This window comes from Pecten maximus, chromosome 6 (genome assembly GCF_902652985.1).
Source record: "Pecten maximus chromosome 6, xPecMax1.1, whole genome shotgun sequence".
In the NCBI taxonomy this organism is placed as follows: domain Eukaryota; kingdom Metazoa; phylum Mollusca; class Bivalvia; order Pectinida; family Pectinidae; genus Pecten; species Pecten maximus.
In genome coordinates, this window is record NC_047020.1 from 22,968,741 (window position 1) to 22,995,683 (window position 26,943).

A 26,943-nucleotide genomic window follows, 5' to 3' on the forward strand; every position below is an offset into this window, starting at 1 on the left:
ATATCTAGAAAAAATGGCAGCCCCCGTCGGATTAACGTGAGACGTACGCGTGTACATATGATAACGAAAGATTACCAGGTACAATACAGATAACATATATATCCTTAGCTATCTTTGTTATTGTAACACAATAGGCTTGGCTACGTAATTATTGCGTAATCGTATTTATTTTTATTGAATAGGCTAGGCCTTATTTATCTTTAATTGTGATATATATTTTGTTAAATATATTGCTGGTTATCCTTACGATACAAAGATAGTCATGATCAGTATGATTGGGTCGAAATGATGTGGGTTAATAATTGATATAAATTGAGTACTGATGATAGATAACATTGCATTGCATGTCAATTAGCAATCTTCCTCCAAGTGCTTGCCTTGTGTGCAAAGTGGACAATGCCCAGGGGAATGACAAGACCTTTTAATTTGTTAACTATTGAAGAATAACATTAGTAGATTGTATATCCCTAAGCCCGACAGCGGGTCAGATGACAAGCTATTACGTGGTCAACTTTTGGTCAGGTGATGGGGAGACGTGGTGCTGTCTTGGCATCTACGCCATGTTCCCTATTTAAACAATACCCATTCGACTTGGGTGGATTGCTCATGAACGGACGGCTCTACAGACGTCTCCGTTCGAGGACTACTCACTTTCTGACATGAGACCTAAAACTCTGTAACTTTTGGAACATTTTCACAGTATCTAAGTTTATTTACTTTTACTAACAGCAGAGACCTATATTATTATTATTTAGTATAAGTCTCTGCTAACAGTATACGTTGCTATGGTGGAACATTGTTAAAAGCTGAAGCTGTATTTGTACCTGTTTTGACTACTTTGTGGCTGTATATAAACTTATGATATTTGGAACCTGGGTTGAACTTTGTTTATTTAAGCGCAAATAGACACCTGAAGTGTTACACTCTACTTCCTGATTAATGAGTGGATATTTGATGAACATACTGCCCGGACTACAGTGATTTAGTGCTGGAAACTGAGCTCAAGCTTATACAAAAAATAACAAGTAAGGAAAGATTGAGATGTTATTATTATCACAGTACAACTACAACAGGAAATTCAAATCTTTATCTTCGGATCACCGACACATAGTGCATATGATACATTGTGTTAAGTGTTTGATATATAACATAGTTACACAATTGACAAAGAAAGACAACTTTATGACTCATGCCCTGACAGGTGTCAAGCATAATATGTACCTCCTGCATAATAAGTATCCGGATACTTTTTATTCTGCATATAAAGTACCCAGATACGTTTTAAACACCTACCAAAATGTACCCACCCTTGCATAAAAAGTACCCCCCCCCCTATCAAAAATCTTTGATTTTAACTTTATCAATCTAAAATAGTGGAGATATGAATCAACAACAAAGGGGAATGTCATTTACAATGTTTCTGTCGCCACCCCACCCCAGGGCCAAAAAAATGTATTTTTTTTTTATTTGATCCAACCTTCAAATATGACTAAGGATCAATGTAGGAAACCTTCATATGCATATAAAAGACATCTCACAACTCCCCCCACCCCCACCCCCGGATACTTTTTATTCTTCTGCATAAAAAGTACCCCCTTATCAAAAATCTTTAATTTTGACTTTATCTATCTGAAATTGTGAAGATATGACAAGAGGACACAGGGGATGGCATTTGCAATGTTTATGACCCCATCACACCAAATCCCCACCCCAGGGCCAAAAAAATGATTTTTTTTTTATTCAACCTTCAAATATGATTGAAATAGGCTAAAATCTTCAAACAACTTCTTCTCAATAACCCAGCGGCCCAGGGACTTGATATTAGGCCTGTAGCATGTTAGGGTGAAGGGCTACCAAGTTTGTTCCAATGTATGACCTTGACCTTCATTCAAGGTCACATGATGATGGGCAAATATGCTGAAATCTTCGAACAACTTCTCAATAACCAAGAGGCCCAGGGACTTGGTATTGGGTCTGTTGCATGCTGAGGTGAAAGGGTACTACCAAGTTTTTTTTTCAAATTGATAACCTTGACCTTTATTAAAGGTCACTTGGGTCAAATAGGCTTAACTCTTTGAAGAATGATTTCTCGATATAGCCAAGAGATTCCAAGACCTGTTATTAGGCCAATAGTATGCTGGAATGAAGGACAAAAATATAGTGACATGAAAATATAGTAGTTATAAGCATAGTATCTGCAGAAATGATCTAAATAAACTTCAAAGTTGCTGTAGAGCCAGGAGAGCTACACAAGCCCATTTGGCCTCTTGTATATACTTTTGCCATACTGATCAGGAACTGTGAATGTTTTTCAGGTTATACTAACAGTGAAGCTTCGAGTGTTGAAGATGGATAAAATCCTTAGTGTTGGACAGGTAATGTCTAATGTTGTCAATGGGACAGGTAACTTTGTACTGTAGAGACAGGTAACTTTGTACTGTAGAGACAGGTAACTTTATACTATAGAGACATGTAACTTTATAGTATAGAGACAGGTAACTTTGTACTGTAGAGACAGGTAACTTTATACTATAGAGACAGGTAACTTTGTACTGTAGAGACAGGTAACTTTATACTATAGAGACAGGTAACTTTGTACTGTAGAGACAGGTAACTTTGTACTGTAGAGACAGGTAACTTTGTACTGTAGAGACAGGTAACTTAGAGACAGGTAACTTTGTACTTTAGAGACAGGTAACTTTGTACTGTAGAATACTGCAAATCTGACACCACATAGTCAAACTTTCAATTTTCCGATTACCTGTCATATATTATTTTTTTCCAGTATTGTATATTTTCAGTCTGATTCATTCTTTCAATCAATTGTATAATGTTCACTTCAAATTTTACATTTTACACAAGCAGTTTGTACATGTGGTCAAGTGGTTAAGGTGTCCCAACACTTTATCACTTGCCCTCCACTTCTGGGCTGTGATTTCGAAACCTATATGGGGTAGTTGGTTTTTCTCATGGCATCAATTTTGAATATTTTTTCTCTCCATTTTTCAGTTAGTTGATCTGAAATGGAAAGTGGGTGTGGCAATGAGCTCAGATACCTGTCGTAGTTTGAACAGCTCATATGTTGCTATGGCAATCAAGGTTGCAGACCCATCAGGAAAGGTCACAAATCATAATTTCGAGATGACAGTTCAACAATTCCAGGTAAAGATACTATGTACTGTTTGGGATGACACTATGTACTGTTGGAGACAACACTATGTACTGTTGGGGACGACACTATGTACGGTTGGAGACGACACTATGTACTGTTGGAGACGACACTATGTACTGTTGGAGACGACACTATGTACTGTTGGGGACGACACTATGTACTGTTGGAGACGACACTATGTACTGTTGGGGATGACACTATGTACTTTTGGGTACAACACTGTACTGTTGGAGACAACACTATGTACTGTTGGAGACGACACTATGTACTGTTGGAGACGACACTATGTACTGTTGGAGACGACACTATGTACTGTTGGGGACAACACTATGTACTGTTGGAGACGACACTATGTACTGTTGTAGAGGACACTATGTACCGTTGGAGACGACACTATGTACTGTTGGAGACGACACTATGTACTGTTGGAGACGACATTATGTACTGTTGGGGACGACACTATGTACTGTTGGAGACGACACTATGTACTGTTGGAGACGACACTATATTTACCATTGTATGGCACTGCCACTATATAACCCTACCAATTCAGTTGCGAGTTCATCAGCTTATGAACTGCCAACTGAAATTTGAATTTGAAAATTTCAAAAAAAATCGCACGACAAATAAAAAATCGCAGATGGTAAATATAAGCATTGAACGGCTTTCAGTTGGCATTCATAGTCAATATGAATGCCAACTGGGCAGAGGCAAATTCAACATGAAGCGCTAGCACGCTTCATGGAATTTGCCTCTGTCCAGTTGGCATTCATATTGACTATGAATGCCAACTGAAAGCCGTTCAATGCTTAAATGTACTGTTGGAGGCGACATTTTGTACTGTTGGAGGCGACATTTTGTACTGTTGGAGATGACATTATGTACTGTTGGGCACGATACTATGTACTGTTGTAGACGACACTATGTACTGTTGGAGAGATGACACTATGTACTGTTGTAGACGACACTATGTACTGTTGGAGAGATGACACTATGTACTGTTGTAGACGACACTATGTACTGTTGGAGAGATGACACGATGTACTGTTGGAGAAGACACTATGTACTGTTGGAGATGACACTATGTACTGTTGGAGAGACGACACTATGTACTGTTGGACACGACACTATGTACTGTTGGAGATGACACTATGTACTGTTGGAGAGACGACACTACCGTAAATATTCGCGTATAGTGCACACTTTTTTTCAAAAATTGACAAGTGAAAAAGACCACTGCGCACTATACGCAAGTACAAGCCTTTTTCCAGTCAGAATGAATGTGATTTGACCGAGATTTGTGATCGTTTCCTTTCACAGCAGGATTGATTTAATACTTATATATATATATATAACATAACATATATAAAGCATTTAGAAAGTAATACTTAACAAATAATCAAAGAAACGAATAGTTATTTTGATGTTTAATTCCTTGAAATTGTGTATTTATCAGCAATGAACGTGGATTTATCTAAGTCGATCGTGAGCTACACTTTCCGTACACATACGATCTCACTTGAGCATGTTCCAGTATTCAGGTCCTAAACGATGTATAACATCTCAATTAACATCAAACAAAACTTGAAATGATATAGCAGTACTTAGTTATTTCATACTTCTAAATTAATCATCTTATAAATCCAGAGTGCTGCCAGAAACTGATAACGTTCAACTTGTTTATTTACGGAAGCTGTAACAGCACGCATGCGCAATTAGGCAAGGGTAACACTAATGCCTTGATCTCGTGTGGCAGTCACTGACCAACTGGCCATATAAAATACGATCTGACTGTGAAAACTACCGGGGTACTCTTATTTATCGTCTGCACTATAGATTTATCCATTACACATGTTAATTAATTGACATAAAAGTTGTGACCAGCACGACAGCAGACTTGTTTCCGTACTGTATACAAAATGGCGGCCTGTGTTACATTACGCAGCAGTCAGCTTAGTCATGCAATCTTGTTATAATTGAGCTTAATTAGCTTTGTATGTTCGTGGACAGATACCACAAGAGATCATACCTGCGTGAAAATCACAAGGTAATTGAGGGTAAGATTAATTATTTTGTTTGTACAACAGCGTAGATGGGACCGCTACAATTTGCAAGCTGACTAGGCCTGTTGTGGTATAATGTAAACAACCTGTCAATCCAATGTGTCAAATCTGACCTGTGATTCCAATTAAATGTGGCAAATAAGCTTTCATAGGTTACAAATTCCTATCATCTTATGCTTTAGAATTCTTCTACCGCTCAGTTGAATATTGAATTTTTTTTTTTTTTTTTTTTTTAAATGAACCTCAAAAACATACCTGCGCACTATACGCGAGTGCGCACTATACCCGAATATTTACGGTATGTACTGTTGGGCACGATACTATGTACTGTTTGGGATGACACTATGTACTGTTGGAGACGACACTATGTACTGTTGGAGACGACACTATGTACTGTTGGGGACGACACTATGTACTGTTAGAGACGACACTATGTACTATTGGGGACGACACTATGTACTGTTGGGGACGTCACTATGTACTGTTGGGGACGACACTATGTACTGTTGGGGACGACACTTTGTACTGTTGGAGACGACACTATGTACGGTTGGAGACGACACTATGTACTGTTGGAGACGACACTATGTACTGTTGGAGACGACACTATGTACTGTTGGAGACGACACTATGTACTGTTGGAGACGACACTATGTACTGTTGGGGATGACACTATGTACTTTTGGGCACGACACTATGTACTGTTGGAGACAACACTATGTACTGTTGGAGACGACACTATGTACTGTTGGAGACGACACTATGTACTGTTGGGGACAACACTATGTACTGTTGGAGACGACACTATGTACTGTTGTAGAGGACACTATGTACCGTTGGAGACGACACTATGTACCGTTGGAGACGACACTATGTACTGTTGGAGACGACACTATGTACTGTTGGAGACGACACTATGTACTGTTGGAGAGATGACACGATGTACTGTTGGACACGATACTATATTTACCATTGTATGGCACTGCCACTATATAACCCTACCAGTTCAGTTGCGAGTTCATCAGCTTATGAACTGCCAACTAAAATTTGAATTTGAAAATTTCAAAAAAAATCGCACGACAAATAAAAAATCGCAGATGGTAAATATAAGCATTGAACGGCTTTCAGTTGGCACTCATAGTCAATATGAATGCCAACTGGGCAGAGGCAAATTCAACATGAAGCGCTAGCACGCTTCATGGAATTTGCCTCTGTCCAGTTGGCATTCATATTGACTATGAATGTCAACTGAAAGCCGTTCAATGCTTAAATGTACTGTTGGAGGCGACATTTTGTACTGTTGGAGGCGACATTTTGTACTGTTGGAGATGACATTATGTACTGTTGGAGACAACACTATGTGCTGTTAGCAACGGCACTATACAAACCTTCAAAGTCCTCATTTCATAATTAGTATTTCATAGACTGAAAATACCAAGTCTAATCTTGGAAGACACATGAATAATTTGATTAAAATATTCTATTATTACTTGTAACAATTGAAAGATAATACTGTTATTTGGAGGTAGGGTAGAAACATACTTGGAGATTTATCTCCCTTTTACATCCCTTTGAATGACAGAAATAATTAACAGATATCTTTTTGCGATTCCTGCATAATGCCTGTTTGGAATTCATATGTCCAAATGTAGGTAAAATATTTCCATTTTCAAGTGTTCATTTAGACTCATTCATAAGGAATTTGAGCACCTGTTTGTTTACAAAAGAGTAGAATTTGCCCCAGATAAGTTTTATTTATTCATCTGCATATGACTCACTAACTAATGTTAAATTAGGTGACAAAGTTTTATATGTAAATTTCATTTTTGTCACAGAATTTTTCCAAACAGTTGAAGGATATTGCTAGCGCATTGGAGACAGTATGATGGTATTGACCGAGACTGGTGGTCATTAGAATGTAGAACTTTACCGGTCAGTTCTTCAGAGGTCAGTGTTAGTGCTGTCCAGTGTTACATAACTTATGGAACTGAAAGATCTGTAAAGATTATTGGACTTTTATAAAGAAAAATATGACAACATTGACATGAGGAAGCTGGAAGTTAATAAAGATCTATTCAAGACTTTGTCATCCATGAAGGGAGTGAAAATGTCAGCCAGGAAGATGTTTGGTGTGATGTCGGCAGACTTGACAGAGATGAAAGTAAATGTTGATCAGTTGAATTATCTGTTATTCGTTCTATGGAAGACTTTTTCGTTTTAATACTGTGGAACATTATATAAGATATAAACTGAAAAGGAGAAAAAATGTCAACACAGATAACAAACTTGATAAAAAAAAATTAAAACTGAAGATATTTAATTGAAGAAAGCCCAATATAACAGCATTATAGAGAGAGTTTGGTCTATAGCGGAAAAGGATTGCATTCAGCTTTTGGAAAATAATTGAAAATAAAATGTACAGGAGAATGCCGTCTGTAATTTTTGTAACTTATTCTGAGCATGTTTACGTTATACGGCAGTTATTTATCAAGGTCATTCATAATATTAAATTGGATATTTCAACAAGTGTGATAGTTCACCAGTTGATGAGGATGAAAAGGTTTTGCCATCTGCATGAATTTGTTTGACTTTGTTAAAAATATAGTACTTTGTGACTTTTGTAGAAGTTTCAGATAAAGGAACACCAGCCGTTACAAAGGCTGTAGTGTATTTCTAAACTCAAACCATTGATGGATTGAAAGAAATTTTCTTTCTTGGATTTTAACACTTATGAACTGTGTGTGTCACAAAGTACAATATTTGTTTATTTATTTGTTACAGTTTGTTTGTATTGTATAATTTATATAAAACACGATGCATATCTTTTGGGGACAGCTTCTATTTATTTTACTCGGTCATATTATACACTTTGATAGTTGTTAGTACTTTAGATATTGTATGATTTTATCACTAAGTTTATATAATCTAATCTGAAGAGCAGTGTTTTTGTACTGTTTATATATATGGGAAAGAAATCTCAAAAAATATATTCTCTCTTACAATTCACAGAGTAGGCCTTGTATGTATTTCTTTATTATGTGTCGATAGACCAGCTATATGTATATATAAGGTTGGTTTATAGCAGCTTATCATTAAATAAAGAAATGTCATATTATGTTGAAATGTAAAGCTTTCTCTCAGGGTATGAAATTGAGAGGAAAATTCTAAATTCTATACAAATTCCCTCTGTTTCATCAAGTATATCTATTAGATTGGTGATACATATGTATTAGGTTAATATGTGATCAATATCACAGCTTTTGTAGAGAATACAATGTAAAATAATTTACCTGGTAGTATGGAAATCTTATTCACTTAATTTGAGAAAATGATTACGACTGATTATACAATTACATAGTTTATTAGATATTAAATATTAATATCTGGTGGAATTTTACAAAATGAAGTATCATTGTTAACTATTTTTGTTGTGGTGTCTATTCTGGAAAGATTTAATCATTCAATATTAAAATCTACAGATTACTTCAAGTTGCTGGAATCATATTCTGATAAAAGTCCTTTTTTCACAACATACCGGTAGAAGAGAAGTATTGGTGTGCAGATTGAAATATGTTGGATAATAACATCGAATGTAATGGGTACATTTAAGATGAAACAAATATATTATTTGTTCCAATATCTCCATGTTAAATTGTATAGTAACTATTTGCTTTGTATTGTTTTTGTAATGTTTTTTTTAGTTAATTTTATGCAGTTCTTATTGTTTCTATTATGCCTTGATGTTTGTTTCACTAAGGTCTCAACATCATTAGCAATGACTTTTTGATTTTTTCAATAAAATTATAGCATATTTAGATCTATTTTTAGCCTCTTATTTTTATTAATGTCAATCTTCAAAGTACACTCTACAAAAGTATAAAGAGATTGAAAATCCAGTATGTTTACTGTGGTACAAGGATGTACCTTGTATCATTTCCTTACCCATCTGAAAGTTTCCCAGAGGAAAGTATCAGGTTGCAGATTAAAACATCAATATTGATTTAATGGAAGAAACTATTGGCCATTTATATTTTGTTTATGACCCTTAAGTTCAGCAAGCATTAATTAGCAAGCATAAATAGTTTCAACATAAGGGAAATAATTCTGACAGTTTTGGGAGGAAAATTTGGGGAGACCATATATGTCGGAAATTATAAATCAATATTGAAAATTGTGAATAAATGATAATGGAAATATATATATATATATATATGCGACATAGACATTTTGTATGTTTTCATTATGCAGCTGTTACTAAGTTTTGTTCTATGAAAGATTTACATGGTACTTTATACTTTATTTGTGTTGAGAAACCTCAAGTCATCTTACCTATATGAGTTAGCTCCCTTTGTCCAGAAAATTTGCACTTTCTATTAAGAGTAAGTACAAAATCATGCCAGTGTGACAAATTTGATAAAAGTCAGTGTTTGAACAAAGCTATAGAGCTACCTGAACACCAGCTCAATTCTATTGTACTCTCGGTCTTTTGGACAAAGATGCATTGAAAATATGAAGAGTTACACAATAGTCGGTCAGTCTTTATGGATGAATTCCAAGCTAGCTTCAGAACTCCCGATCTGAACATTACAGACTCTAAATAATTGACCTAGCTGGTCACTGGATGAATATAACAGACTGCCAGGTAAAGTAATAGTCCTTAAAATACATGTTATGAAACACCATCCATTTGGAATGTATTTACAACAGAACTAGAGTTGAAGGACAGAAATGTTGAGAGAAGTAAATACTGAGAGAAGTAAATACTGAGACTAGTAAACACTGAGACTAGTAAATACTGAGACTAGTAAATACTGAGAGAAGTAAATACTGAGACTAGTAAATACTGAGACTAGTAAATACTGAGACTAGTAAATACTGAGAGAAGTAAATACTGAGACTAGTTAATACTGAGACTTGTAAATACTGAGAGAAGTAAATACTGAGACTAGTAAATACTGAGACTAGTAAATACTGAGACTAGTAAATACTGAGATTAGTAAACACTGAGATTAGTAAATACTGAGATTAGAAATACTGAGACTAGTAAATAAAGAGACTTGTAAATACTGAGACTAGTAAATACTGAGACTAGTAAATGCTGAGACCTTAGACTAGTAAATACTGAGACCTTAGACTAGTAAATACTGAGACCTTAGACTAGTAAATACTGAGACTAGTAAATACTGAGACTAGTAAATACTGAGACTCGTTAAGACTGAGACTAGTAAATACTGACACTAGTAAATACTGAGACTAGTAAATACTGAGACTAGTAAATACTGAGACTAGTAAATACTGAGACTTACTAAGTAAATACTGAGACTCGTTAAGACTGAGACTAGTAAATACTGAGACTAGTAAATACTGAGACTAGTAAATACTGAGACTAGTAAATGCTGAGACTTGTTAAGACTGAGACTAGTAAATACTGAGACTAGTAAATACTGAGACTAGTAAATGCTGAGACTTGTTAAGACTGAGACTAGTAAATACTGAGACTAGTAAATACTGAGACTCGTTAAGACTGAGGCTAGTAAATACTGAGACTCGTTAAGACTGAGGTTAGTAAATACTGAGATCAGTAAATACTGAGACTAGTAAATACTGAGATCTGTAAATACTGAGACTAGTAAACACTGAGACTAGTAAATACTGAGACTAGTTAATACTGAGATTAGTAAATACTGAGACTTGTAAATACTGAGACTAGTAAATACTGAGACTAGTAAATACTGAGATTAGAAATACTGAGACTAGTAAATGCTGAGACTAGTAAATACTGAGACTAGTAAATGCTGAGACTCGTTAAGACTGAGACTAGTAAATACTGAGACTAGTAAATACTGAGACTCGTTAAGACTGAGACTAGTAAATACTGAGACTAGTAAATACTGAGACTAGTAAGTACTGAGACTCGTTAATACTGAGACTAGTTAATACTGAGACTAGTAAATACTGAGACTAGTAAGTACTGAGATCAGTAAATACTGAGACTCGTTAATACTGAGACTAGTAAATACTGAGACTAGTAAATACTGAGACTAGTAAATACTGAGATCAGTAAATACTGAGACTAGTAAATACTGAGACTAGTAAATACTGAGATCAGTTAATACTGAGACTAGTAAATACTGAGACCTTAGACTAGTAAATACTGAGACTAGTAAATACTGAGACTAGTAAATGCTGAGACTTGTAAATACTGAGATTAGTAAATACTGAGACTAGTAAATGCTGAGACTAGTAAAAACTGAGACTAGTAAATACTGAGATCAGTAAATACTGAGACTCGTTAAGACTGAGACTAGTAAATACTGAGACTAGTAAATACTGAGATCAGTAAATACTGAGACTCGTTAAGACTGAGACTAGTAAATACTGAGACTAGTAAATACTGAGACTAGTAAATACTGAGACCTTAGACTAGTAAATACTGAGACTAGTAAATACTAAGACAAATTAATGCTAAAACTACCGAGACTTAGTTAAATGTTTGTTAGGACACAATATCACACCTTCATTGTTATACAAATTAACGATGAGTATCAGTGTTGTCAGTAAAAGTAAAAATCTGCACATGGACGATTTGTAACACTGTGTTGTCTACTGAAAGGGTGCCCACATTGAGGGTAGGATTAGAATGAATTGTGAGAATATATATATAGGACTTGAATTTCTATCAAGATGGATTTCTGCCTGAAGATGGCTAAGTAGACATAAAATTACATAGTTAGGCAACCTTGATTTAAATTGTTTTATGGTCAGATTTTGGTTTTTATCATGAAAATTAATTTGACGCTAATGTTATGCATGTAACAGTTGAATAGATTGCACCAGTGGTATATGACTTTAGTGTAAAAAACAAATCATGCTGTTTTGTATCTAATTAATGGAAAACAGCATGGTATGAATTTTATGCATGTCAGAATGGACTCGGTACAATATCTTGATTACAAATGCCATGTTTACCAACTACACCCATCTTTGACTACTTAACATTGAAACAAACACAGCATAAAATTATACTGCTATCTGACAGTGATTTAATAAACCTCGTTCATTAAACCAAAAAAGCGTGTCATATTTACATAATATAGTCTATACGAGGTCAGGGGAATCGTCACTGGGATTGTCTCTGTCCGTCGACAGCACCGTAATTTATTACCTTCATGTTGAAATGCCACTACTATTTGAAAGTTTTATTAGGGAATTTTAAATTGTATATGCAGTGATGCAGTGAAATACCATCCATTTGATTAATAGGCTAATTAATTAACAGGGATGTTATAATGATTTATGTTTTGTGGTGTGGTGGACGTCATTTTCATTTAAATTGTATGTTAGCACTACATTAATTTATACATACAAACTTGGCTGTATATAATTATCTACAGAATAGAAGTTTCCCAGTGCTTTGTGAGACTAATTAACCCAAAGGTCAGTCATCTTTCCTACATTTACTCAGCGTGAATCCATATATGTATCTGCCGTTTCCTTCTGTAGAAAAAAAACATTTTATACCAATGCAAATGCAGATGTCCAATATAGTTTTTGTATTTAGTCGTGATGATATGAGAGCCAGGGTGGTTATGATTTGTAATGGGAACTTCAGTTTACAGTTGATACAAATAAATGACTCCAGCTCTGTCTGGACACCAAACTCACGATCTACAGCACAAAATAACCCAGACAGAAATGTCCTAACTGCTGTCAAAGCCGAGATCATTGGCCTACATGTTCTGCTGTGGTTGTCACTATGGATAAGATGGATAGAATGTGACATTCCTCCCATATATGTTGCTTATTAATGTAGCCACCAGCTACTACAAGGACTCAAAATGACCTTAGCTGTTCATGGCTATCATGTATTGCTTGTAGCATATGTGGTGACTGTATTTTGTGTAGACTCATTTCTGGTGTATGTGTAGTTGGTGTGGAGAAATTAAACACACTCCTACTTTTTTTCAATGAAAGGATATGTGCCTGTTTAATGAAAGTCAAGGGTTTATTTGGTTTAACGTCCTATTTACAGTCAGGGTTATTTAAGGCCATGCCAGGTTTTGGAGGTGGAGGAAAGCCGGAGTACTTGGGAGAAAAGCCTATGATCAGTACAAGGCAACTGCCCCACTTGATTTTCGAACTCGCGACCTAGAGGTAAAGGGCTAGTGATAATGTGTAGGGATGCCTTTACCACTTGACCACCTTGGCCCCCTGAAAGTAAAGGGAATCAATTTACTGATATCACAGAAACGCCAATACAGTCTGATTAACTTGACCTTTTTCGTAAAAAAACATAAAACCAGTGCAATTGAAAATAACCTTTTTGGTAGGTTGTTTATCTACAGTACAAGAATCACTCATAAACTGTAATCAGTTCAGATAAAATTACTGTACTAACAAAGGAATTGATGCTATATAATAAAAAAAACCAGGGTTACAGCTATTAACCAGGTCCTTACTTAACCAGGTATTCCTTACTTAACCAGGTATTCCTTACTTAACCAGGTATTCCTTACTTAACCAGGTATTCCTTGATAGGGAGGCAGACCTACCTGGTAATGCTGTGGTTGTTATGATAAATTTTTTTATGTATTCCTGAAAAAATTGATTAGATTATGTCGCAAATAATAAATTTGGAAAATTTATTTATGGGGAATTTTGCATTTGGAAAAGAAACGTGAGAAAATATAAGATCTTTGACTATTTCACATGGAGATAGTGTTACGCGCCTAAGTTTATAATGAGGATGAAAAAGTCAGCGACGACCTTTCGTAACACCCCGAACTTTAAAACAATGCCTGTTAAGCTGTAGACATGAAACTGTCGGTATTTCTAATGTGAGGGTATATATACACAGACATACTTATCTGTTACTAACAATAACGTGTTTCATTTAACTTTGCTACCTTGTTGCGTTTTTGTAACAGTTTTTGGTACACTTCATAATCTCCAAAGGAAGTTTTGGGACATATTTAATTGTTCTTAAAAAGATACTTGAAATATAAACAATATGATTATCAAACATGCGAATCTTGTCACCTCGGGAAGGATATATTTCTCACAGTTGATGATAAAATCTTTAAAGGGTATCATTCTATAGTTAACAGGTTTGTGTTTTGTTTCTGAAGGTATCTGTTGATCTAGAGCTCTACTGTGTCACAAAAAGGAGTTGTATGTTTTGTGTAGGGTCGACCCAGCGATTCCTTTTGTTTATTGTCCAGATTGAATGGTATTGTTTTAGAGACAAACTTAAGCTGTTGACAAACACAATCCTAATCAGATGTGGTATACACAAATGGACTCAAGTGTCAGGTTTATACCTTAATAGCTTTCAAAGTTTTGACAGAAAAATTGTGCATTTTCATGATTTTGTTGTGTGCCAAAGTCCTGTTCATTTGTGTTTGTTGTTACGTATCTGTGTTTTTTTCAGTTCCAGTTTCAAAGATGCTATCATCAATTTTTTGCATTTTTCTTTTGTAATTTTTTGTATGTAGAAAAATGGTTTTCTGGCATCTTTCCATTTTAAGCGAGGAGAGTATGTGATTCTACATGCGATGGCTGTGAGACAGAACCCAGTGGCCAGCTTTCTATACTTCTATTGTATACATCATCCTTGATGAGATCATTTGCTGACTACATTTTGTAATGAGTATAAAAAGCTCATGAGCTCATTGAATCCTATTTAACATGATCAGTATATATACAAAAAACATCTAAATATTGGCACCACATGGAGGTGTATATACAATGTACACCCATTTAAACAGATCATGACTCGTCATCATATTGTCTGTCTGTTGACATTTTTAGGTCACTTGAGACAATTCAAAGAGCTATTGCGACTGCCTTTTGTCCAGTGTCATCCACCTTGCATCAGCAGTTGGGCATTGTAAACAATTTACATTTTCAACTAACGGGCCCAGGGATCTAATATTGTGTCTGTAGCATGCTGGGATGAAAGGCTACCAAGTTTGTTCAAATGGTTGACCTTGACCTTCATTCAAGGTCACAAGGGTCAAATATGCTAAAATCTTTTAAACAACTTCTTCTCAATAACCAAGAGATCCAAAAACCAACCTGATATTGACCCTGTTGTATGCTGGGATGAAGGGGTAAAAAGTGTGTTAATATGAATGACTGTGACCTTCATTCAAGGTCACAAGGGTCATATATGCTAAGATCTTTAAATGACTTCTTTCCATTCAGCATTTATATTAATTATTAGTGGCCAAGAAACCTGATATTGGACCTTTAGTGTGCTAGGATGTAGAGCTATCAAGATTGTTCATACAAATGACCTTTGGGCGTTTTGTTTTAAACTTAAGTCCTCTAGGTATTGTAGATTAGTGTTGCCATATTGAATACATTATAAGTCTCCTTATGGACTTTCGTAACAAAAATTGTTAACCTTGGATCGTGATCTCAATTTAGTCCCAGTCATTGACTTATAGGTACTTCATTGATGGCACTGTGTAAAAACTGATTGTCACAAAATTAGCTTCCAGGGCAATGAAATATAATATAACAGCCCTAAAAAGATCCCTTATAAGACAACATGAAGATTGAAAATTAGGTTGTTAGATTATTTTTATACCAGAATTATTTCCAGGTATGTGCCTTATGCTGTAAAGTGAGACTTTTTGATAGCTGAAATTTAAATGAAAATTGAAAAGAAAAAACATCATTACCTGTAAATATCTGATTTAGATTTCACTGTGGGTAAAACGGTACAAACTCATCATTTCACAGTTCATCTTTCAAAAAAAGATGAGGTGTTCTGTCATATTTTGGGCACCATAAAATTTACCGCGTAATCATAGCAATGATCTGGGGTACCTGCCTGTCTCGGCACGGGACGATCATGCGGTGTGAACAATTAGCGTGAAATTGGAACATCATAGCCTATGGATAGATGTTAATTTGTGTTAGGCAAGTTCAATGGAACGGCATCTCGACTTCATCCTACGCCAGACTCCCTCTATGTGGCAGGTGACCAAGGCGGTCATTTACATATTACATTATAGGCCGGTGGAATGTTAAAGTGTGTTATATTGCCCTAAGCTCAAATATATTGGCAGGTGATCAGGGTTGGGAAGGTTGGTCAGAATTTTTGATGCATTTAGTTGTGCATGAAAGGAAATCTTTAATTGAACAGGTGATAAGTAATGTTTCCTTTCTGAATGTACTTATAATACAAGAAGTGAAAAAGTTCTAAATTTATTAAGTTTTGGTACGTTAAAAACCATACCAGTGGCAAACATTACTGAGTACATGACTACATGTAACTAATCTGAAACCTTTTATCTCTGCAAAATAAACAAAACAAAAAGGGGAAAAAAAGAAGGTTTTTACAGAGATCAAACAATAGTAAATTCTATTTCTTCATAATCACCGGGCATGCATTCAAAATGGTCTCTACATACCGTACTCAGGTAGATACGGATGATACTCAGATCCTTGGTTAATAAACTAACTATTTTTTTGCCTTTCCTAACAAGAAATATGACGATGTTTATGGATTTAACTAGGGCACAGACAAGCTATTTAAAACTCTGCATGATTTTAATGTAAAATGATATATATCACATATCAGAATGATTATTAAAATTGGATTAGATTTAGTTGTACAATTATGGTAAGAATAAAAATAGCTATTTGATCCTCAGCACCCCTAGAGACAGAACTTGTGGGGGCTCTTTTCATTTATAGTTAGCATAATGGCTAGTTGGTAGTGGAGAGAGTATGGGATGGAGTGATAGAGGGGAGAGAGACAGAGGGAATGGTGGACAGTACATCTGATAGGGAAAGGGGAGGGTGAGATGGAGGGATGGAAGGGAGGGAGACAGAGGGAATGGTGGACAGTACATCTGATAGGGAAAGGGGAGGGATGGGATGGAAGGGAGGGAGACAGAGGGAATGGTGGACAGTACATCTGATAGGGAAAGGCGAGGGTGGGATGGAAGGGAGGGAGACAGAGGGAATGGTAGACAGTATATCTGATAGGGAAAGGGGAGGGTGGGATGGAGGGATGGAAGGGAGACAGAGGGCATGGTAGACAGTATATCTGATAGAGAAAGGGGAGGGTGAGATGGAGGGATGGAAGGGAGGGAGACAGAGGGAATGATAGACAGTATATCTGATAGGGAAAGGGGAGGGTGGGATGGAGGGATAGAAGGGAGGGAGACAGAGGGAATGGTAGACAGTATATCTGATAGGGAAAGGGGAGGGTGGGATGGAGGGATGGAAGGGAGGGAGACAGAGGGAATGGTAGACAGTATATCTGATAGAGAAAGGGGAGGGTGGGATGGAGGGATGGAAGGGAGGGAGACAGAGGGCATGGTAGACAGTATATCTGATAGGGAAAGGGGAGGGTGGGATGGATGGATGGAGTGAGGGAGACAGAGGGAATGATAGACAGTATATCTGATAGAGAAAGGGGAGGGTGGGATGGATGGATGGAGTGAGGGAGACAGAGGGAATGATAGACAGTATATCTGATAGAGAAAGGGGAGGGTGGGATGGATGGATGGAGTGAGGGAGACAGAGGGAATGATAGACAGTATATCTGATAGAGAAAGGGGAGGGTGGGATGGAGGGAAGGATGGAAGGGAGGGAGGCAGAGGGAATGGTAGACAGTATATCTGATAGGGAAAGGGGAGGGTGGGATGGAAGGGAGGGAGACAGAGGGAATGGTAGACAGTACATCTGATAGGGAAATGGGAGGGTGGGATGGAAGGGAGGGAGACAGAGGGAATGGTAGACAGTACATCTGATAGGGAAAGGGGAGGGTGGGATGGAGGGATGGAAGGGAGGGAGACAGAGGGAATGGTGGACAGTACATCTGATAGAGAAAGGGGAGGTTGTGATGGAGGGATGGAAGGGAGGGAGACAGAGGGAATGGCGGACAGTACATCTGATAGAGAAAGGGGAGGGTGGGATGAAGGGATGGAAGGGAGGGAGACAGAGGGAATGGTAGACAGTACATCTGATAGAGAAAGGGGAGGGTGGGATGAAGGGATGGAGTGAGGGAGACAGAGGGAATGGTAGACAGTATATCTGGTAGGGAAAGGGAAGGGTGGGATGGAGGGATGGAAGGGAGGGAGACGGGGAATGGTAGACAGTATATCTGGTAGGGAAAGGGAAGGGTGGGATGGAGGGATGGAAGGGAGGGAGACAGAGGGAATGGTGGACAGTATATCTGGTAGGGAAAGGGAAGGATGGGATGGAGGGATGGAAGGGAGGGAGACGGGGAATGGTAGACAGTATATCTGATAGGGAAAGGGGAGGATGGGATGGAAGGGAGGGAGACAGAGGGAATGGTAGACAGTATATCTGATAGAGAAAGGGGAGGGTGGGATGGAGGGATGGAAGGGAGAGAGACAGGGAATGGCGGACAGTACATCTGATAGGGAAAGGGGATGATGGGATGGAGGGATGGAAGGGAGGGAGACAGAGGGAATGGTAGACAGTACATCTGATAGAGAAAGGGGAGGGTGGGATGGAGGGATGGAAGGGAGGGAGACAGAGGGAATGGTAGACAGTATATCTGATAGAGAAAGGGGAGGGTGGGATGGAGGGATGGAAGGGAGGGAGACAGAGGGAATGGTAGACAGTATATCTGATAGGGAAAGGGGAGGGTGGAATGGAGGGATGGAAGGGAGGGAGACAGAGGGAATGGTAGACAGTATATCTGGTAGGGAAAGGGGAGGGTGGGATGGAGGGATGAAAGGGAGGGAGAGAGACAGAGGGAATGGTGGACAGTATATCTGATAGGGAAGGGGGAAGGTGAGATGGAGGGAAGGATGGCAGGGAGGGAGGCAGAGGGAATGGTAGACAGTATATCTGATAGGGAAGGGGGAAGGTGAGATGGAGGGAAGGATGGCAGGGAGGGAGGCAGAGGGAATGGTAGACAGTATATCTGATAGGGAAAGGGGAGGGTGGGATGGAGAGATGGAAGGGAGGGAGACAGAGGGAATGGTAGACAGTACATCTGGTAGAGAAAGGGGAGGGTGGGATGGAAGGGAGGGAGACAGAGGGAATGGTAGACAGTACATCTGATAGGGAAAGGGGAGGGTGGGATGGAGAGATGGAAGGGAGGGAGACAGAGGGAATGGTAGACAGTACATCTGATAGGGAAAGGGGAGGGTGGGATGGAGAGATGGAAGGGAGGGAGACAGAGGGAATGGTAGACAGTACATCTGGTAGAGAAAGGGGAGGGTGGGATGGAAGGGAGGGAGACCGAGGGGATGGTAGACAGTACATCTGATAGAGAAAGGGGAGGGTGGGATGGAAGGGAGGGAGACAGAGGGGATGGTAGACAGTATATCTGATAGAGAAAGGGGAGGGTGGGATGGAAGGGAGGGAGACAGAGGGAATGGTAGACAGTATATCTGATAGAGAAAGGGGAGGGTGGGATGGAAGGGAGGGAGACAGAGGGAATGGTAGACAGTATATCTGATAGAGAAAGGGGAGGGTGGGATGGAAGGGAGGGAGACAGAGGGAATGGTAGACAGTATATCTGATAGAGAAAGGGGAGGGTGGGATGGAAGGGAGGGAGACAGAGGGGATGGTAGACAGTACATCTGATAGAGAAAGGGGAGGGTGGGATGAAGGGGTGGAAGGGAGGGAGACAGAGGGAATGGTAGACAGTATATCTGATAGAGAAAGGGGAGGGTGGGATGGAAGGGAGGGAGACAGAGGGAATGGTAGACAGTATATCTGATAGAGAAAGGGGAGGGTGGGATGGAGGGAAGGATGGAAGGGAGGGAGACAGAGGGAATGGTAGACAGTATATCTGATAGAGAAAGGGGAGGGTGGGATGGAAGGGAGGGAGACCGAGGGGATGGTAGACAGTACATCTGATAGGGAAAGGGGAGGGTGGGATGGAGGGATGGAAGGGAGGGAGACAGAGGGAATGGTAGACAGTACATCTGATAGGGAAAGGGGAGGGTGGGATGGAAGGGAGGGAGACAGAGGGAATGATAGACAGTATATCTGATAGAGAAAGGGGAGGGTGGGATGGAGGGATGGAAGGGAGGGAGACAGAGGGAATGGTAGACAGTACATTTGATAGAGAAAGGGGAGGGTGGGATGGAGGGATGGAATGGAGGGAGACAGAGGGAATGATAGACAGTACATCTGATAGAGAAAGGGGAGGGTGGGATGGAGGGATGGAAGGGAGGTAGTCAGAGGGAATGGTAGACAGTTCATCTGGTAGGGAAGGGGGAGGGTTGGATGGAAGGGTACATATGATGATAACCTTGGCCCACACATAACCAGACCAGTCCATACATATGATAATTACCTCGGCCCACACATAACCAGACTAGTCCATACATATGATAATTACCTCGGCCCACACATAACCAGACCAGTCCATACATATGATAATTACCTCGGCCCACACATAACCAGACTAGTCCATACATATGATAATTACCTCGGCCCACACATAACCAGACTAGTCCATACATATGATAATTACCTCGGCCCACACATAACCAGACCAGTCCATACATATGATAATTACCTCGGCCCACACATAACCAGACCAGTCCATACATATGATAATTACCTCGGCCCACACATAACCAGACTAGTCCATACATATGATAATTACCTCGGCCCACACATAACCAGACTAGTCCATACATATGATAATTACCTCGGCCCACACATAACCAGACCTGTTTTAATATTGATTTACTTATTGGCAAATGTTTGATTGGATAAATTATGGCTTTCTCCAAAACATTTCTGGTTTAATCCTCTGCACAGTTAAGCAATGTCTAATACTATAAAATGAGATGTGATTCCTACTTTTGGATCCTTAATTAGGGATAATAAAACTCCAAGACCAGTAATGGGTAAGAGGTGACAAGTTTTCTACAGTTTCTGTAGACAAGAAGACACAAGTCCACCTTATGCCCCCGGCTGTGAACCTACAGACCCCAATCATGTTAAGTGGGGATTTTGTTTCTTCATCAGCACACCTGCAGTCCGGCAGCCCGTCAAAAGAAATAGGAACCCCGTCATCCCTCTTGTACCTGTCTGCCTGTCTTTGTATCCTGGCAACATGATCCATCTAGCTCAACATGGTGTTACTGCCATCATCTGTCAGGGATGCTACAGGTAATCCCCCTGGTACAACGTTTTCCAATTCCATCAATGTCGTCCTGATGTCTTTCTCTTGTTCCATCGATAAAATGCATGACATTGCTTGTACCGCATCTATTAAATGAAATGCACACCTTTACAGGTTGTAGGGCTTACCAACAAAATTTTTGTTTGGAGAGGAAATTTTATTCATGAAAAATAATAGCATTCTTTTAAGTCAGAAAAACTGTATATTTTACTGCATTACCAAACATTTATATGTAAGTTTGTATTGGTTTTTAAATATTTCAGTTGTGTGTGTCTCAGTTACTGTCTAGTTTATCACAACTTCTTTTATTTTTTTAATTGTGAAGTGCTCAATGCAGGATCTAATCAGTCCATCCGAAATAAAATTGCACCATTTGATAGTGTAATGAAGATTTCTGCTGTTTCAATAATTAAAACACATCCAACTGAATTGTAATTTGTTAAAAAGCTTCAGTTGTAATACTCGTTGAAGTCGTCATATTCTTCCTTTCATGATAGGATTAAAATTGATTATTGGAAGAAAAATTAAATTACCAATTCCTGTAAAAAAAAATTATTTATGCAAAATAGATTTTTTGTGATATTACTTTCATGTAGACTGGTTGAATTTAAAATAAATCATTTCCTTGAATGTCATCTTCACTTCTGAGTATCTTTTATGAATGTTATAAACAAATACAGTGTAATTTAATTTTGCTTGTAACAAGCATTTTCATTGGCTCAAAAAATTATGTTATCATCTCATAACATAAAAAAAATAAAAGGAACTACTTTCAGTTATACCGGAAGTACTCGCGGTTTATTCAGAGTACACCCCAGTTTTTTGTGTTATTGCTCAATAAAGTAAAAAAAATATTACAGTTAACCCTTAATTGATATCATAAACAATAAATATTAACAATGACTATCATAAACTATGAATATTATAATCAATGAATCCTTTAAACAGTGAATATTATGATTTTTTTTTCTATTTTGACATTGTCAGTCTTTTCATCACAACCTCAATAAATCCCACATATAACATATAATTTTCAAAAACAGGAATCACATGATTTTTGAAATTTTCATTGATATTTGTATATTTAAAGAGAAAATAATTGTACATTAATTCATAAATGGTTTTTCACCTTTGAATGTTTCCATGTTATTTTTCATTTAAAAAATAAATAATCAGAATGTTACAGTAATTTCCCCAGTTCTTAACATTTCAATAAGAATATTGGGGCATTCTAAGACGATTTGTTATCAAAGATGTCTGGTAAGAAAAATAGCTTTAGTTTTGGCCAATATTATGATTGTTATACATGTACATTAAGTACAGGCACTTTCACCTTTCTTCATATTCTATGTGGCTCAGTTGATTACTGATTTTTTATTACCCAGACATATAATAGTTTTTTTTTTAAATGATACTTCAGAATTCCGGAAAAAAAAAACAAGAAAAAAATGGTGTACCCTTTCTTTAAGCAAATGGGTATCTGGATTGTGGAGATAGGGGTTGATATATCTAGTCATACATACGGTTATCTATATTGTTATAATTTATTATGTGTAAAAACACCTTTAGAAAGTTTATAAAGGATAAAATGTTATCAAATTTCATGAAAAATGGTGAAAAATCTACAAATTGCTGAATCACGCCGGTGTTTATTCTCAATATAAAGTGAAAAGGATGATGCAGATGTTTTGAATTTAGATTTTCTCCCTCACACATAGTTCCTAGTGAGAACAGCATGATGTTCAGAGCTAAAGAGCCGTGGAGAAAATGTTATGTAAATGATCTCTATAAATGACTTGCAATTTAGGAAAGTCATTCTGGTTTTATGTACATGTATATAGTTGTCAGTAGATTTGCTTTAAAACTGGTTTCACTTTAGTTTACCTTTGTAAAGGCATATTTATTATGATGTCTGAATTACCTACTTTAAAGTAGCCACAATCCACTCCCCCACCCCCACAAACAAGGGGTTGGGTTTGTAGCTGTATTATCCATAATATTATATAAGAAGTAATATAAGTCTTGTTGGTTACAAGGTATTGAACCTCTACGCTATAAACAGATGAAGATTATCATAGATCTGGCTCTATGGCATCCATCTGAAAATTTTCGAAATTATTTATTTTAACACATTTATGTAATAATATGGAGTTACGTTTATCGTGAATGAAAAGAGGACCATTCGACCATTATAGCTCGATATGACGTATGTTTACACTTGTGACCATGATACCTTCTCGTCCAATTCTGGAATCAAACCCCTGCTCTTTTGGAAATTACTGTAAGATGAATGCACTAACTATGAAAGTTCGAAATGACAATTGAGATTTCAGAAAAGACATTTATTGGATAATAGGATTTTCTTAACTCCGATTCTGACCAGTTCTTATAGCTTATTTGCATGTTCTATTGACACCTTAACTGTGACTTTATACAGGTATTTAACGAGGTTACGGACAAATCTGAGAATTGATTTCTATATGTTAATCCGGTAAAATGTTATATTAAATTTGTTTTGAAAATAAAAAAAAAATTGTTGAATATTGAAGTACATGTTACTTTATGCAATACCGATTAAATCAAGCAAATCGTCAATGATTTATTTCAATTTAAACTGTTACACAGGAAGAAGGCATACAATAAATTGAAGCCTGGATTTAACAGGTGATTCCAATTTGAATTTCATGACTCTTTAATATAAACATCCGTAGCCTGTATTACCAGCTGTCCTTGACGGTGATGTATTTGACACCAGGTCAAGAAATGGATTTAATATTTTATATCAATACAACCATGTCACACAAATACAAGTTTGTTAGAAATGATGAAAAAAAAGATATGAATGACAAATTGGTTGTGTATTGAATCGTAAAAGATGTTTATTTATCAAACCTCTAGTGTCAATGACATTTAGATATTAAATTTAGATCAAGAATATCAATAGAGATCAGGATTATATTTAGATATTTTTTATCCTGTTTAATAAAATAAATTGGTCTTATCCTTACACCATTGTATTTGTACATTCATGAAGTATCAAGACTAGAAAAGGAAATATGGACAGGATTTCTGTTATCGGACAATTATTATATTACTCCATTTTTTTTAGCCGTATCAGCTGTGTAGAGTACTGGGCAGGCCTAAAATGCCATGTGTTGATCAGGTCTCTCACTATCTTATTTGCTTTGTAATATGCCATAAAATAACAAAGAAAAATTGAAAATAAACTTCTGCCTTTTTCCAGATCACACTGTGCTATCATAAAATCCCAGTAAAATCAACAGAGCTTGAATCGGTTTCACTTTTCATGCATAAAGTAGTTTATTATTGATACCTTAACCGTAAAATTGTAATGAGGTTTTGAAAGTTCACTGATCAATAAACGCACCATCATTTAATGAGCTGGGAAAGAAAAAATGTCTGCCAACGACCTCACAAAATGAGAGGATATGCTTTTGAATGATAATATCCAGTTTCTCCTAACATCAAAGATATTGGATAAATGACTCCTTTTTATATATTTATAGATAATGAGCTTAAATGGGATCTTGCATTTTTCTTTACAATGTTATGGAATTAAATAATGTATAATGCTTGTTTAAGATGGAAATCATTGGTATGAATCCATAAAGATAAGATATATTTTAAATTAATGGAACTTTAAGTATTGAAGTTTTGAAAATCAAATTATTTTTTTTTAGAAAATTGACATAATTTGTTAAATATTATAAATCATTATATACTGTCTTATGGTCCATTACTAACACAATGATATATACCGGTATTTTATCTGCAGTCATATGATAATTTTAAATCATTTTCTTTGTCAGTATAAATTATCTGTATCTTTAGGTGCTGTTATTGAGACACCAGATAAAAAGTTAATGTTTGATGGTAAATTAATTTGAATTATAGTCCAGGATGTTACAAAATGTACTTAATTTCCCATGAAAATAAAAGTTTAAGATTGTATGGGTAATATACCTATTAAAGTTATCACTGTGTTTCCTGTTGCCTTTAAATGGAAGTAATTTATGAGTTTGATCCATTTTGAAAACGATTGGTACATTTATTCACATAAAATTTTAAACTGAAATTTAATTGTCAGTCAGCCTATAAGTTGTCTGGTGGATGGAGATAGTTGTATACCTTACATATATCCTATATAACTAGATATCTAGTTATATTTGTCAATATACAAGTACATCTTCTTGTGACATGTAGGCTTAGTGAACTACCCTTTAATTGGGTCTTGTATTGCTTGTAATAATCCTCCTTGCTTAGGATTATAGTTCTTAAGATCAAACAAAACAAAAAAAATGAAATTTTATTTATCTGTCTTTTCAGAAAGATTAGAAAAGAATAAATAGGACAGAAACTGAACTAATAAAGTTGATAAGGCTTAGGATATAGCCTGGTTCTGTCTTATGTCATTGTCTCATTAGATTAAGTTTGGTTAGCTTTAATGATCTGAGTCCCTATATAGAAAAACACTTAATTTGATATTTTTAACATACGACTGATGCTTTGATAAAATATTAAGCTTTCCTTCTCATTTTTTTTTTTGAAATTTTGGTAAAAGCTTATTTGTCTTGAAGGAACAGTGCTCAGCTTCATGATGAAATTAATGTATTTCCGCTCAATGCTTTTGTACTAAGCTGAGGTACTTGAACTGAGGTTGAAGCCTAGCTGTGTTTGTTTTGTTGTCAGTATAGAGGTATGGGGGGTAATGATTATCAATATCATCCTATTGCTATGATCTAATTAAGTGTTTCTGAGACCTTGATGTCGACTTTGTCCTGTTTGATAGAATGACATACAATCAGTTTCAATATTTGTGAAATACTCAGAGTGATGAAACGACTTATTGATATCAAAGATAAAATATAATGTATATATCTCCCTATATTCCATTGTGAACCATTTACATCCATATTACCTTGCAGAGTTATTTCCCTTACATGAAATCTGTTGGTTACACTCTGATATAATTCCCGTTAGATCATTGCCTCCTCACTCACTGTCAAATCATTTTGTCTATAAATACATGTTTACTCTTTGTTTTCAAGTTACTGAGAATGTTCCCTATGCACACACAAAGATTGATATTTAAGAAGTTTCCAACATACCTCTCATCTAAATCAGGTTATTGTCAAAATTTGGAGCTTAGATATCAAATATGAATATTATCAGTATAGATATCAATTCTATTGTAAAGGCTTGGGGATGTAATCTCTGGTTTTAGTTAATTATATTTCCAGGTAGACAGCTGCAGTTATGTCCCTTTGGGCTACAGGTTTCAGGCAAAACTTCATTGATTGAAGTGTCATCAGCTTAATTGCAGTTTCAATTTAAAATGCTTTTTGAAATGTATTTTTCTCTTTAAGATATATCAACAAAAATACATTTTTGTTCTCCTTTTAGTTTTGATATGTAATAGAAAACAGTGTTGATGAGAACTTTATTTCAAACTTTCACAAAGCTAACAAGGCTTTGACAATTGGATTAAGATACTATAATATACCTTTCTCTTTAATTTATCTACTCTGTACTAAGTACAGAAT

General features: G+C 36.7%; 1 protein-coding gene across 1 annotated transcript; it reads left to right on the forward strand.

The window, feature by feature from the left end:
- The first annotated feature begins 2 nt into the window (after positions 1 to 2).
- Positions 3 to 9,050, forward strand: LOC117329278 (COMM domain-containing protein 6-like). Its single transcript, XM_033887141.1, has 4 exons — positions 3 to 78; positions 2,316 to 2,375; positions 3,010 to 3,162; positions 7,071 to 9,050. The coding sequence occupies exons 1-4, from the start codon at positions 58 to 60 to the stop codon at positions 7,119 to 7,121; spliced, it is 285 nt and encodes a 94-aa protein (XP_033743032.1). The 5' UTR covers positions 3 to 57; the 3' UTR covers positions 7,122 to 9,050.
- The last annotated feature ends 17,893 nt before the right edge of the window (positions 9,051 to 26,943 follow it).